Raw genomic sequence first — 13,829 nt, forward strand, 5'->3', positions numbered from 1 at the left:
TACAAGCCCTCATCAGGTCATGTGGGGCAGAACCTCACCAACTGCTTTTAGTCTATTTGAGGAACAAAGTTAATAAATCCTCAGTTACTGCTGTTAGTTATTACCTATTATATTATTTATTCATGTTATCAGTCTTATATTATTGTTATTTGCTATTAGGTTTATGAACTCAATGCCTTCCTCCACACTCTACGGTTTGCACTACTACTAACTGCTTGGTTTAATCTTTATCATGTCTCTATTTAAATGTACTATTTTAGGTTATTTTAATTATTTATTATTATAGTGTTTACGTTTTTTATCCTGTACGCTACTGGACCTGAGTAACGTATTTCCCTCCTTCGTGTTTTTAACATGTTGAATGACAATAAATGAAACCGAACTGAACTAAGTAGCAGACTGTGACTGTATAATGACAGTGAGTGGTCTGCAGCTCCATTGTGTGATTCTTGGCGGTGGCCAGCTAGCCTGCTGGTGTCAGATAGTATTTGGTTCAGGCAGCACAAGCCTGAATGTCCACCAGCCATGAGATGTTGTTAGGAACCAAACCTAACTGTTGTTGTAGTTCAGCTGATGGTAAACTGGAGCTTAAAGGGATAGTTCACCCAATATTGAAATTTCACTCATTATCTCCTCCCCCTCATGTGGACTAAGGGCTGGGAGAAGTTTCAGAGTCCTCCGTGGCTTCTCTGAGTTACAGGGGGTCTTGGCGTAGCAGTGCATGTCAATATAACGGTTGCAAATGGATACCAACTGTCTTCGTAACAAAAAGACACACCAAAAAACATCCAGAAAACATTCAAATACCTCCATGCTGCTCGTATGTAATGTCCGTCTTGTATTGAAGCCCCGAAATGCGAAATTGTCCCGAAAAAAAAAGTCTATTTTACAAGCTTGTTTGTAGCGGAAGCTCCTCTTCCCGGTTCGTCAAATTAGGACGAACCAGGGTCTGTCCTCTTCCCAGTTCGTCCAAATTTGACGAACCAGGAAGAGGAGATTCGACAAAATCTTGAAACAAGCTTGAAATATAGACTTATTACATTTTTTTCGGGACAATTTCACATTTCGGGGCTTCAATACAAGACGGACATTACATACGAGCAGCATGGAGGTATTTGGATGTTTTTTGGTGTGTCTTTTTGTTACGAAGACAGTTGGTATCCATTTGCAACCGTTATATGGACATGCACTGCTACGCCGAGACCCCCTGTAACTCAGAGAAGCCACGGAGGACTCTGAAACTTCTCCCAGCCCTTAGTCCACATGAGGGTGAGTAGATAATGAGAAATTTCAATTTTGGGTGAACTATACCTTTAAAGATGATGCAGCTCTCTGTCTGTCCTGGTTAAACTGCATCATACTGAGTGCGTGTATGAACTGTAGGCGTCTATAATAGAGCAAGTGAGTGTATGTGACAGTGTCCTAAATCTCATTTGAACACAAGACACTAGAGATGATTGACAGACCTGTGTGAATGTGATTTAAGTCAGGCTGAAGTCGGCCTACATTAAATGAACTGTGGATGCTGTTCCTTAATCACTCCCACTAGAACCACTTAAACAATGAATCTGTGTGGAAATGGGAACAATTATGGTGAGTGACTCAGTTGTCAGTGAACACAACACATGTCACAATGACAACACTGCTATTATCCCTGCTCTACTTCATATGAAAATTCACTGACATGTTGTGAACTGATGAAGATGGGTAAGACGGCACATATCATATCACTCTGAGTGCATGAGATTAACTTCACCACATGTTCTGTACAAGTGCACGCTCTTATCATATGATTAAATGAAGTTAACCTTGTCCGATTGGCCGCCAGCCTGGCCCAGCTCAATCCCTGTTGACTCCTCAGTGTATCAGTGACCTCATCATTGTTCTCACTGAACTGATGAGAGATGAAGTCACAAAACAGTCACATGACATGTATATCAAACATATCTGTTTTGTATTTAGTCTGCAATGTTTTCCCATAAGGAGCAGTGTGTGCAACTATATCCTGCAGTGACAGATAAAGGCAATTTTATTTGTATAGCCCATTTGTACAAACAACACAGCATGATAACAACATCCTCTGCCCTTAGATCCTCACATTGACTGAGTACAAACTCCCAAGAAAACCCTTTTATGTAGTAATAGGGAAAAAAAGAGGAGAAACCTCAGGGTGAGCAACAGAGGAGGGATCCTCACCCAGGACGGACAGAGTCTGATCTGACAACAATGTTTGGTTTTGAGCACTGTTTGAACTGTTTTGAGGCAATAGTTTGGTTTTGCAGGAAGAGTCAGAGGTTTTGTGAATGTAGTTTGAAAATTGGGTTTTGTGTTTACAGTTTAGAGAAAAGGATGGATGGTTTCAAGAAATTGTAACAGCAGGGAAAAATGGGAAGGGGGCGATGCAGGCGGCGGTTGGTGCAGAGAGATGGAGTTCCGCTGGATCCGTGAAACACAGAGAGAGTGAGACCCCAAAGGCCAAACTACAAAGTGCAACAGATAAAGACAGTTCAAAATGTGGGAGGGGAGAGGAAAGGAGAGGAGAGGAGAGGAGAGGGCTCCATGTAACCAGATGTGTCCCCCAGCAGTCTAAGTCTATAGCAGTGTAGCTATAAAATGGTTCAGAGCTACCTGAACCAGCCCTAACTAAAAACTCTGTCAGGAAGGTTTTAAGGCTGGACTTGAATCAACACAGTCTCACCCCTTTGCGTCAAACGGTTGACGCTTGGTCAAGGCCCCTTACGTCAATATACTGACGTGGAGGGGGTACCCTCGAGGTCGTTTCTCGACGAATAGGGCCACTCATAGACTTGAATGCAAATCCCTCATCCTCGGATTTTGACGCAGGGGGGCGGGACCGTTTCTCCCTCGACGTTGCTCCAGAACGCAAAGGGCCACTCATAGACTTGAATGCGAATTCCTCATCGCCGGATTTTGACGAAGGGGGGCGGGACCGTTTCTCCCTCGACGTTGCTCCAGAACGCAAAGGGCCACTCATAGACTTGAATGCGAATCCCTCATCGTCGGATTTTGCAGTTCTCACTCCCAGTGTGTCAACAGCCTGACGAACGGTCACTGTCCCTCATCGTCACATGCCTGACTCATTAGGTGCCCGTTTTTCGTCAGGTTTTGACGCGCTCGGCTTTCAGTTGATTCCAATGCAGTTCCCTTTGCGGCGATATGTGACGCTCAGAGCAAGTGATCCAGCCGACCGGCTGCGGCACTGACAGACGCTGTGAGCAGAGGAAAACTTTTTTTTTTTTTTTTTAAACTTTTCCTTAAATCTTTATTGAACCTGATGCTGCTGTGTCTGACGTAGCTTTCGGCAAGGACGTCCTTTCGGTTATTTATTTATTTATTTATTTACAGTATTTAGTGATCATGGTGTTTGGTGCAGAATAATCAATCAATAAATAAATAAATTACGTCCTTGTCGGAAGCTGCGTCAGACCAGGAGGGAGGGGCTTGTGGATTCTACAGGTGAAGACCACTTCCGCGTTCAAAAAGCTGCTCTGTTTAATCAATATTCTGAAGAAAGATCTGATTATTAGCCATAATGCTGTAACCATCCAAGGAAGACTGTGTAACAATATTATGTGCTTCTGCTGAGTCCAAAAGCCCTGTGTAATATCAACTTTATGTTAAGAAAACACGCTTTGTTTCCAATGTCATATCACAGAGAAGCACTACATTACCCATAATCCTCATATTTATCAGCGACGTGTCTGATTGGTTGAGCTTGCTGTTACCAGCAAATGAAAAAATAAACCAAATTGAGCTTATATTATTTTCTTAAAAGGTCTTAACATCTTTTTTGTTTTCAACATTGAATAAAAAAAGGGTGCTATATTGTTAAAATTCAACAATAAAGTGCATAAAAGTTGGCTTGACTTCTTTCTTTTTTTCTTTTTTTTCATAATTTTCACCAGCATCTTTCTGGTCCACATCACATCACATTTATTGTAATTTTTAATTCAATGAGTGAAATGAGTGACATTTTATTTTTTATCTGAAAAACATTATTATGAATTCAAGGGTCAGAGGTCACTGATTAGTGTTAAATTTAACCTTTTTGACCCTGTTTCCTTGAATAAATCACTAAGACTTTGATGCGGGAAGCTGAGATTTTGATTTGATTTTGTTCAGAGCACTAGGGACAAAGTTTCTGTAGAATTTCAGACCTGTCGGACGTCCAGAAGGGTCACAGCTGACCGTCCAGGCTCGTTTCTCGGCCTTCAAAGCCTAGATTTAGAAGCCTTTTGTCTAATAACGTCTACATCCTTGGGGTTATAAGGCTGAAAGTTTCATGCATTTGTCCGGGGCCTAAGGCCATCCACCATGTGCAATTTCAAACCCGTGCGACCTTCACAAGTGTCAAAGGTCGCTGATCTGTGACCTTTTTGACCCCGTTTCCTTGAATAAAACACCAAGACTTTGATTCAGGAAGATGAGCTTTTAATATGTGGTCCAGAATGTCTAGTAGATTGTGTGTGCAAAAGATTCAGAGCTCTGTGACATTCAGAAGGGTCACAAATAGCCAAAAAGCAATGCTCCTTTCTCTGACCTCATATTAAAGGAGAAATGCAATTCTTTAATAGCTTCCAGGTGCTTTGGCCTATCAGGCTGAATTTTTAGCTAAAGGAGCTGGTGTACGATCAGGAAGTAGGGGAGCTGTGCATAAAGCCAATTGGTAAGTGTCAAAGGTCACAGGGGTCAAACATCAAAGTGAATCCAGCCATTCCTGCTTTTTCTCAACAAAACATACACGCTTTAAGTTATCATCATGAAATATTAATAGGTTGTATATCAGAGAGTCCTCTATCAGAATATTTTGGTCCCGTAGCTCTAGGCTCAGAGTCTGTCAGACTTAAAGCTTGAGAGACCCTCTTAGTCAGAAAAGCCGAAATAGACAAAACACATTTCCAAAAGTCGTGCAGTTCTGATTTCGTAATATATGGTTCGGGGGCCCAAGACGAACGCGTAGATGTGTGTTTGGTCCTGATTGAGCCATTACTTTTCGAGAGGCGGGGCTTCAAACAGTCGCATTCCTCTGTATCCTTGAGGCCGCCGTTTCCATAGAAACCAACCAAATCACTTGAAACTTGGCCTGTGGACTCATGGTGAGGCCCTTATCCATCACCCCGAGACCCAACTCTGTGGGAGCATGGGAAAGCCAAGTGGCCCCCCGGGGCCCCCTGGGGCCCCTAGAGCTACGGGACCAAAATATTCTGATAGAGGACTCTCTGATATACAACCTATTAATATTCATGATGATAACTTAAAGCGTGTATGTTTTGTTGAGAAAAAGCAGGAATGGCTGGATTCACTTTGATGTTTGACCCCTGTGACCTTTGACACTTACCAATTGGCTTTATGCACAGCTCCCCTACTTCCTGATCGTACACCAGCTCCTTTAGCTAAAAAATTCAGCCTGATAGGCCAAAGCACCTGGAAACTATTAAAGAATTGCATTTCTCCTTTAATATGAGGTCAGAGAAAGGAGCATTGCTTTTTGGCTATTTGTGACCCTTCTGAATGTCACAGAGCTCTGAATCTTTTGCACACACAATCTACTAGACATTCTGGACCACATATTAAAAGCTCATCTTCCTGCATCAAAGTCTTGGTGTTTTATTCAAGGAAACGGGGTCAAAAAGGTCACAGATCAGCGACCTTTGACACTTGTGAAGGTCGCACGGGTTTGAAATTGCACATGGTGGATGGCCTTAGGCCCCGGACAAATGCATGAAACTTTCAGCCTTATAACCCCAAGGATGTAGACGTTATTAGACAAAAGGCTTCTAAATCTAGGCTTTGAAGGCCAAACGAGCCTGGACGGTCAGCTGTGACCCTTCTGTACGCCCGACAGGTCTGAAATTCTACAGAAACTTTGTCCCTAGTGCTCTGAACAAAATCAAATCAAAATCTCAGCTTCCCGCATCAAAGTCTTAGTGATTTATTCAAGGAAACAGGGTCAAAAAGGTTAAATTTAACACTAATCAGTGACCTCTGACCCTTGAATTCATAATAATGTTTTTCAGATAAAAAATAAAATGTCACTCATTTCACTCATTGAATTAAAAATTACAATAAATGTGATGTGATGTGGACCAGATGCTGGTGAAAATTATGAAAAAAAAGAAAAAAAGAAAGAAGTCAAGCCAACTTTTATGCACTTTATTGTTGAATTTTAACAATATAGCACCCTTTTTTTATTCAATGTTGAAAACAAAAAAGATGTTAAGACCTTTTAAGAAAATAATATAAGCTCAATTTGTTTTATTTTTTCATTTGCTGGTAACAGCAAGCTCAACCAATCAGACACGTCGCTGATAAATATGAGGATTATGGGTAATGTAGTGCTTCTCTGTGATATGACATTGGAAACAAAGCGTGTTTTCTTAAAATAAAGTTGATATTACACAGGGCTTTTGGACTCAGCAGAAGCACATAATATTGTTACACAGTCTTCCTTGGATGGTTACAGCATTATGGCTAATAATCAGATCTTTCTTCAGAATATTGATTAAACAGAGCAGCTTTTTGAACGCGGAAGTGGTCTTCACCTGTAGAATCCACAACCCCCCCCCTCCTGGTCTGACGCAGCTTCCGACAAGGACGTAATTTATTTATTTATTGATTGATTATTCTGCACCAAACACCATGATCACTAAATACTGTAAATAAATAAATAAATAAATAACCGAAAGGACGTCCTTGCCGAAAGCTACGTCAGACACAGCAGCATCAGGTTCAATAAAGATTTAAGGAAAAGTAAAAAAAAAAAAAAAAAAAAAGTTTTCCTCTGCTCACAGCGTCTGTCTATGGAAGCCCATTTCCGCCACATGAGAAAAAAAATTATGAGATACTAAGTCATAATTATGAGATACTAAGTCAAAATTATGAGATACTAAGTCATAATTATGAGATACTAAGTCGAAATTATGAGATACTAAGTCAAAATTATGAGATAGCTAAGTCATAATTATGAGATACTAAATCGAAATTATGAGATACTAAGTCAAAATTATGAGATAGCTAAGTCATAATTATGAGATACTAAGTCATAATTATGAGATACTAAATCGAAATTATGAGATACTAAGTCAAAATTATGAGATAGCTAAGTCATAATTATGAGATACTAAGTCATAATTATGAGATACTAAGTCGAAATTATGAGATACTAAGTCAAAATTATGAGATAGCTAAGTCATAATTATGAGATACTAAGTCATAATTATGAGATACTAAATCGAAATTATGAGATACTAAGTCAAAATTATGAGATAGCTAAGTCATAATTATGAGATACTAAGTCAAAATTATGAGATACTAAGTCATATGAGACTAAGTCGAAATTATGAGATACTAAGTCGAAATTATGAGATAGCTAAGTCATAATTATGAGATACTAAGTCGAAATTATGAGATAGCTGAGTCATAATTATGAGATAAGTCACGGAGCACAGCTGTCCTCGGTGTTAAAGTCTGTTACTTCATCACAAGAAGCGTAGGCCTACACTATTCTTACTGTTTAACCCTGCTGGGTTACAAACTTTATTAAGCGTGTAACGCCCGGTTACATTCAGCTCGGTCCGGTCAGATGGTGTCACTTCAAAACATGTCCGTGTGTCACACTGAACTAAACAAAGGTTCCTAACAATAATTCTGTTAACACTCGGTAGCAGGATGGCTATGGAGTTTTCATCAGTTTCAAATTACGATTCAGTGTAATTTACTTGTTAAAACATAGAGGACAGATACCACGGACTGTAACTGGAGTTAGAGACCTATTTATCTGAACGGATTAAAAAACATTAATGCTTAAGGAACAGTGCTGTCTTAGCCATGCTAGGCAGGACTAGCCCCATAGCTCCACAGCTGGATGAAGAACTTTCACAGTGAGGAAATACAGTGAAGAGGTGGGTAAAACTCCGTGGTGCTTTTGGGTCGGCAGTGGGAGGCTGCTATGATGCGACAGCGAGGCCACACAGTGTGTGAGAGGAGCACCGGAGGACCGCCACCGTTAACCGGCAGCTCTCTCTTTTTAATCAAGATGCTCGGAGCGAACTTTTGGACCACGCTGTCGGTTCGTCTGCGGTGCATTCACAGCCCGTCCGAGAGCGTTTTATTCATGTTCATCCAACTTCTGGGACACTGGACTGGACACTGTTATTCCTTAGTGACCCTAGGATGTACAGGACGTGTGATGCGGATCCATAGGTGGCTGCAGCGCACTGTTCAATATGTTTACATGTGTGACACTAGTCACTCAAACCTGATAATGCAGCAGGTAACATCAGGCGGTCCTCCGGTGTTCCTCTCACACACTGTGTGACCACACAGTCCAGTGTCCAGTGTCCCAGAAGCTGGGTGATCTAATAAAACGCTCTCGGGCGGGCTGTGAATGCACCGCAGACAAACCGACAGCATAGTCCAAAAGTTCGCTCCGAGCATCACTGATTAAAACGAGAGAGCCGTCTCTGACGTGCCGGTTAACGGTGGTGGTCCTCCAGTGCTCCGAGTGGCCTCGCTATCATAGCAGCCTCCCACAGCTGACCCACCACCACGGAGTTTTATCCACCTCTTCATTGTATTTCCTCACTGTGAAAGTTCTTCATCCAGCTGTGGAGCTATGCTGCTAGTCCTGCCTGGCTAGATGACAGCACTGTTCCCGTGTCCTCCTTGAGCATTAATATGTTTTAATCCGTTCAGATATAGGTCTCCAACTCCAGTTACAGTCCGTGTGGTATCTGTCCTCACTGTTTTAATTATACGTGAACCGGAATTTGAAAATCCATAGCCATCTTGCTATGAGCCAGATGAGCTCCTCTGTGCCCCTTGTTTTGATTTAGGCTATCACATAATTTTGACTTAGTATCTCATAATTATGACTTAGCTATCTCATAATTTCGATTTAGTATCTCATAATTATGACTTAGTATCTCATAATTTCAACTTAGTATCTCATAATTTCGAGTTAGTATCTCATAATTTTGACTTAGTATCTCATAATTTCGACTTAGTATCTCATAATTTCGAGTTAGTATCTCATAATTTTGACTTAGTATCTCATAATTATGACTTAGCTATCTCATAATTATGACTTAGTATCTCATAATTTCGACTTAGTATCTCATAATTTCGACTTAGTATCTCATAATTATGACTTAGGATCTCATAATTTCGATTTAGTATCTCATAATTTTGACTTAGTATCTCATAATTATGACTTAGTATCTCATAATTTCGACTTAGTATCTCATAATTTTGACTTAGTATCTCATAATTATGACTTGGCTATCTCATAATTTCGATTTAGTATCTCATAATTTTGACTTAGTATCTCATAATTATGACTTAGCTATCTCATAATTTCGACTTAGTATCTCATAATTTCGATTTAGTATCTCATAATTTTGACTTAGTATCTCATAATTATGACTTAGTATCTCATAATTATGATTTAGCTATCTCATAATTTCGATTTAGCTATCTCATAATTATGACTTAGTAGCTCATAATTTTTTTCTCAAGTGGCGGAAATGGGCTTCCATATCTGTCAGTGCCGCAGCCGGTCGGCTGGATCACTTGCTCTGAGCGTCACATATCGCCGCGAAGGGGACTGCATTGGAATCAACTGAAAGCCGAGCGCGTCAAAACCTGACGAAAAACGGGCACCTAATGAGTCAGGCATGTGACGATGAGGGACAGTGACCGTTCGTCAGGCTGTTGACGCACTAGTGAGAACTGCAAAATCCGACGATGAGGGATTCGCATTCAAGTCTATGAGTGGCCCTTTGCGTTCTGGAGCAACGTCGAGGGAGAAACGGTCCCGCCCCCCTTCATCAAAATCCGACGATGAGGGATTCGCATTCAAGTCTATGAGTGGCCCTTTGCGTTCTGGAGCAACGTCGAGGGAGAAACGGTCCCGCCCCCCTGCGTCAAAATCCGAGGATGAGGGATTTGCATTCAAGTCTATGAGTGGCCCTATTCGTCGAGAAACGACCTCGAGGGTACCCCCTCCACGTCAGTATATTGACGTAAGGGGCCTTGACCAAGCGTCAACTGTTTGACGCAAAGGGGTGAGACTGTGTTGCTTGAATGTAGTTAGAGTATCTGCCTCTCTGACCCATGGAGAGCTTGTCAGCTGTTCATGGGATTGAAATTGAAATGGTCACATCTTATAAATACCTAGGCATTCTAATTGATGAGAACCTGTCCTTTAAACTGCACATTGGTAAACTCGTTTCTAAACTGAAATTGAAATTAGGTTTCTTTTTTAGAAATAAATCGTGTTTTTCATTGCAAGTCAGAAAACACTTGATCAGCACAACTTTTTTACCCTTGTTGGACTACGGAGACCTGTTTTTTATGAACGCTCCTGGTCAATTTTTAAAGAAATTGGATACTTTTTATTACTGGTTGTAACTACCGTGTACATCACTGTTCCTTATATGCCGTCGCACATTGTCCATCTTTGAATGTCCGTAGACTCTCTCATTGGCTGACTTTTATTTATAAATCTATTCTTGGACTTTTGCCTACATATTTGTATTTACACATGTGTAGAAACCACAGCCGTTATGGCCTGTGTTCTCTGGACATTATACAAATGAAGGTCCCGAAAGTGAGAACGGAAATTGGCAAAAAAGCTTTTAAATTTCCTGCCCCGTCGACCTGGAATGATGTGCATAAGGACTTGAAATTGACACATCTTGTAACTCTGGGGGAATTCAAGTCAATTATAAAAGACAGAGAATTGAGCTCAACCGGATCGTGTGATTGCATTGTCCAACCATGTTTTCCTGAAATGTGTGATTGTATTTTAATTGTGTCTTGTGTCTTGTGCAACTATTTTGCTTTTGTGCTTGGCCAGGTCACTCTTGGAAAAGAGGTTTTAAATCTCAATGAGTTTTTTTTACCTGGTTAAATAAAGGATATTGATTGATTGAGAGAGCTGGTTCCACAGTAAAGGAGCCTGGTAACTGAAGGCTCTACCTGTCAGTCTTTTTAGAGATAAAGGGAACTCCTCCTTGTGTTGTGAGGAGGAGGAACAGTGTGGGCGTATGTGCGCGACCTGATAAACCTGTAGCTGTGACAGCACTCACCCTGAAGCAGCAGGTGTAAGGAGTTCGCCTGCAGTCCAGGAGAATGGAGCAGTCTGTGTCCGTGCTGGTGGTGCTGGCCATGGTGTGGCCATGCAGAAGCTGGGGGGCTCCAGACTTCTGTCATCAGAAACAATGTCCTGAGTACCAGCTGGTTGCTTCACACGAGGTAGGTCTCTCACACACACACTCACACACACACCAGTGATCCGCTCCTGTTTTGAAAGTGTATTTGTGGTTGCTGTGTGCGCAGGGTTTTGAGGAACGTCTGTACGTGGCCACCGACTGGATCACCACCAAGATAGACAGCTCTGCCGACAGCGATGTGATGGCTGCTAACTCCAGGCTGAAGGATTACTGCAAGAGACAGAAGGACGCGGGTACGTCACAGTCCACAATCAGTTTCACTTTGACACAACAATCCACACACACACACAAATATTTTTGTCATACACTGATTTAAAACACACAAATAGGTGTGGGAGATGTCAATACTTCTAGTGTCAGGTTTATTACAGTCTGATTAAAAAAATATTTACTTCCAGGAAATGCAAGAATGGAACTTGTTGCCAAGTTATATTAAACAACTAAATAGTGTATGTGCTTTTAAAAAAGCTCTAAAAGAACATTATTGAAAAATGAACTTCCATTAATCATGATTATGTAGCCTACTTGATATAAATGGTTTATTGTATTGTATAGATAGTGGTTATAATAGAGTCAATTGTTTGTAAATGGGTAGAAACCTGGTTGGAGCTGTCTTGTCTTGTTATTTTGTTGTTTTGTTGATCATGTATTGAATGTATGTAATGTTGTTGAGGTATAGGCTACTGTATATTGTATTTGTCTATGTCAGAATCAGAATCAGAATCAGAATGCCTTTGTCATTATACTCGCAGTATAACTAAATTAGAGCCCCCCTTCAGTGCAAAACAAGCAATACCATAAAAATACAATATAAAAACACTTTCAATAGTATAAAAATAAATAGATAAAAATAAATTAATTATATGCACAGTATATTGCACAGTGAGTTATGTATATTGCACAGTACATTGAGGTAGTTGGGTATATTGTAATATATGTTGAGGTCTACATCGTCTGTATTTATTTGTTTGTGTTGTTTTATGTCTATGTCTATATTGTCCAATGTGAATGTGTATTCTTTATTGTCTCCATGTATATGTTTTGGACCCCAGGAAGAATAGTGGATGCTATGCAGATGCTAATGGGGATCTTAATAAACATAGAAACATAGAAAATCTGGATTTTGATTCAAAGGAATTTTTCAAATCAAATCAAATAAACTTTATTTGTCCCACAGGGGAGATTTGATGGATAATATACTGTAGGAAAACTTTCAATTCGTAGAGGGATGTGAAAGAGTGACATGATGGATTATAGTTGGAAACATATCCTCCTCCTGCAGCAGTGTAGTTGTGTACATCCTCTCATCTCGATGTTCCCTGTTGCTCTCCCTCAGGTTATGACATCCCGACCGACACGTGGCCCGCTCTGATCATGGCCACACAGGGCGAGGACGGTCTCAGTCTGTCCATGTCCTGGTTCTTTCCTCCGGGTGTGACGAAGCCTGAAAACAACGATCCGTCGGTCACAGTGGAGAGCAGACCAGCGGCCACTATCTACGTCAGGTGACCGGTCACTACCATCATCTCTCAGATCAATATCAATTGATATATTTATTTATGAGGGAAATGTATAATGAGTGAGGTGGGGGAATCAGAATGTCCTAGTTCAGATCTCTGTGAACGATGGTGGTGATGTTATCAGACATTTGTTCTGTCTGTTTCCTCTTCATATCATAGGACGTTTGGCGGGACTCCAAGTCTCAGCAGTGGTCAGAACAATGCAGCCTTGCTCCGCCAGGCTTTGAACCAAGCTGGGATGACCTTTGACCCCAACACTTACATTGGAGCTGGATATGACTCCTTCTTTTCTCTAACTCACCACAATGAGATCTGGATCTACGCTGCCTGACAACAGGAGACATCAAACAGTTCATTGTGTTTGTCTGTTTCCTCTGAAGCTCCACTACTTTGTTAGAAAGTTTTTAAGTTGTTTGACTTTTACTCTAAGAAATATAAGAAGCAGGTTGAAGCTTTGTATTTAACAAATCTCTAAAATGAAAGATCTGATCTAATCTGCGAGCGCTGCTGAGATGAATGCTGGGATAGCTGTGTGTGACGCCAGCAGACAGACATGTGTTGTATGATGGCAACTGGTTTCAGGAATGTTGTTTTGTGTACCTGCACTATTTACCCTGTTGATGATACTTGTTGTTTAACAATGCCCTAAACAGATCAGCTGTAAATTTAAGAATACACACATCTTATGCTCATATGATAAAGGCTTTGTCTTTATTTAACTATATGTGGTTAAAGTCATGTTAAACACTTGTAATGCAGGCCTTTTGGAGGGACTCCAGCTTCCTGACTGACAAAAGACTCATCTCACAAAAATGTGACAAAATGTGGATTCACTGGTTCGACTGGTTTCTGCAAAAGTACTTAGAAGGCTCCATGCACGCATGTTCCATCTGAAACCCATCATCATCTTTATTATCAACTTGACGATGGTGATGATGGCTGTTGTCCTGTTGCATTGCTATTTTTGTGCATCTGCCTCCTACAGTATATGCATTATATGTTTCTGAAGGAAGTTATTATCATGTCCTCAGAAATCCTCTGGATCTTATTGTAA

General features: G+C 40.8%; 1 protein-coding gene across 1 annotated transcript; it reads left to right on the plus strand.

Moving 5' to 3' along the window:
- The first annotated feature begins 11,040 nt into the window (after positions 1–11,040).
- soul2 (heme-binding protein soul2) lies at positions 11,041–13,211 on the plus strand. The gene is made up of 4 exons (XM_085799058.1): positions 11,041–11,277; positions 11,362–11,488; positions 12,592–12,760; positions 12,935–13,211. Exons 1-4 carry the CDS (start codon positions 11,155–11,157, stop codon positions 13,104–13,106), a joined length of 591 nt encoding a protein of 196 aa, XP_085655184.1. The 5' UTR covers positions 11,041–11,154; the 3' UTR covers positions 13,107–13,211.
- The last annotated feature ends 618 nt before the right edge of the window (positions 13,212–13,829 follow it).

Source organism: Trachurus japonicus, chromosome 15 (genome assembly GCF_045865225.1).
Source record: "Trachurus japonicus isolate A0001 chromosome 15, Traja_1.0".
NCBI classification, from domain to species: Eukaryota; Metazoa; Chordata; class Actinopteri; order Carangiformes; family Carangidae; genus Trachurus; species Trachurus japonicus.

Excerpts from the sequence above, each read along its gene's own strand:
- soul2 (XM_085799058.1), top strand. The coding sequence starts at position 11,155 with ATGGAGCAGTCTGTGTCCGTGCTGGTGGTGCTGGCCATGGTGTGGCCA. Across the intron at positions 11,278-11,361 it reads AGCTGGTTGCTTCACACGAG|GGTTTTGAGGAACGTCTGTA; the intron begins GTAGGTCTCTCA and ends CTGTGTGCGCAG. Across the intron at positions 11,489-12,591 it reads CAAGAGACAGAAGGACGCGG|GTTATGACATCCCGACCGAC; the intron begins GTACGTCACAGT and ends GCTCTCCCTCAG.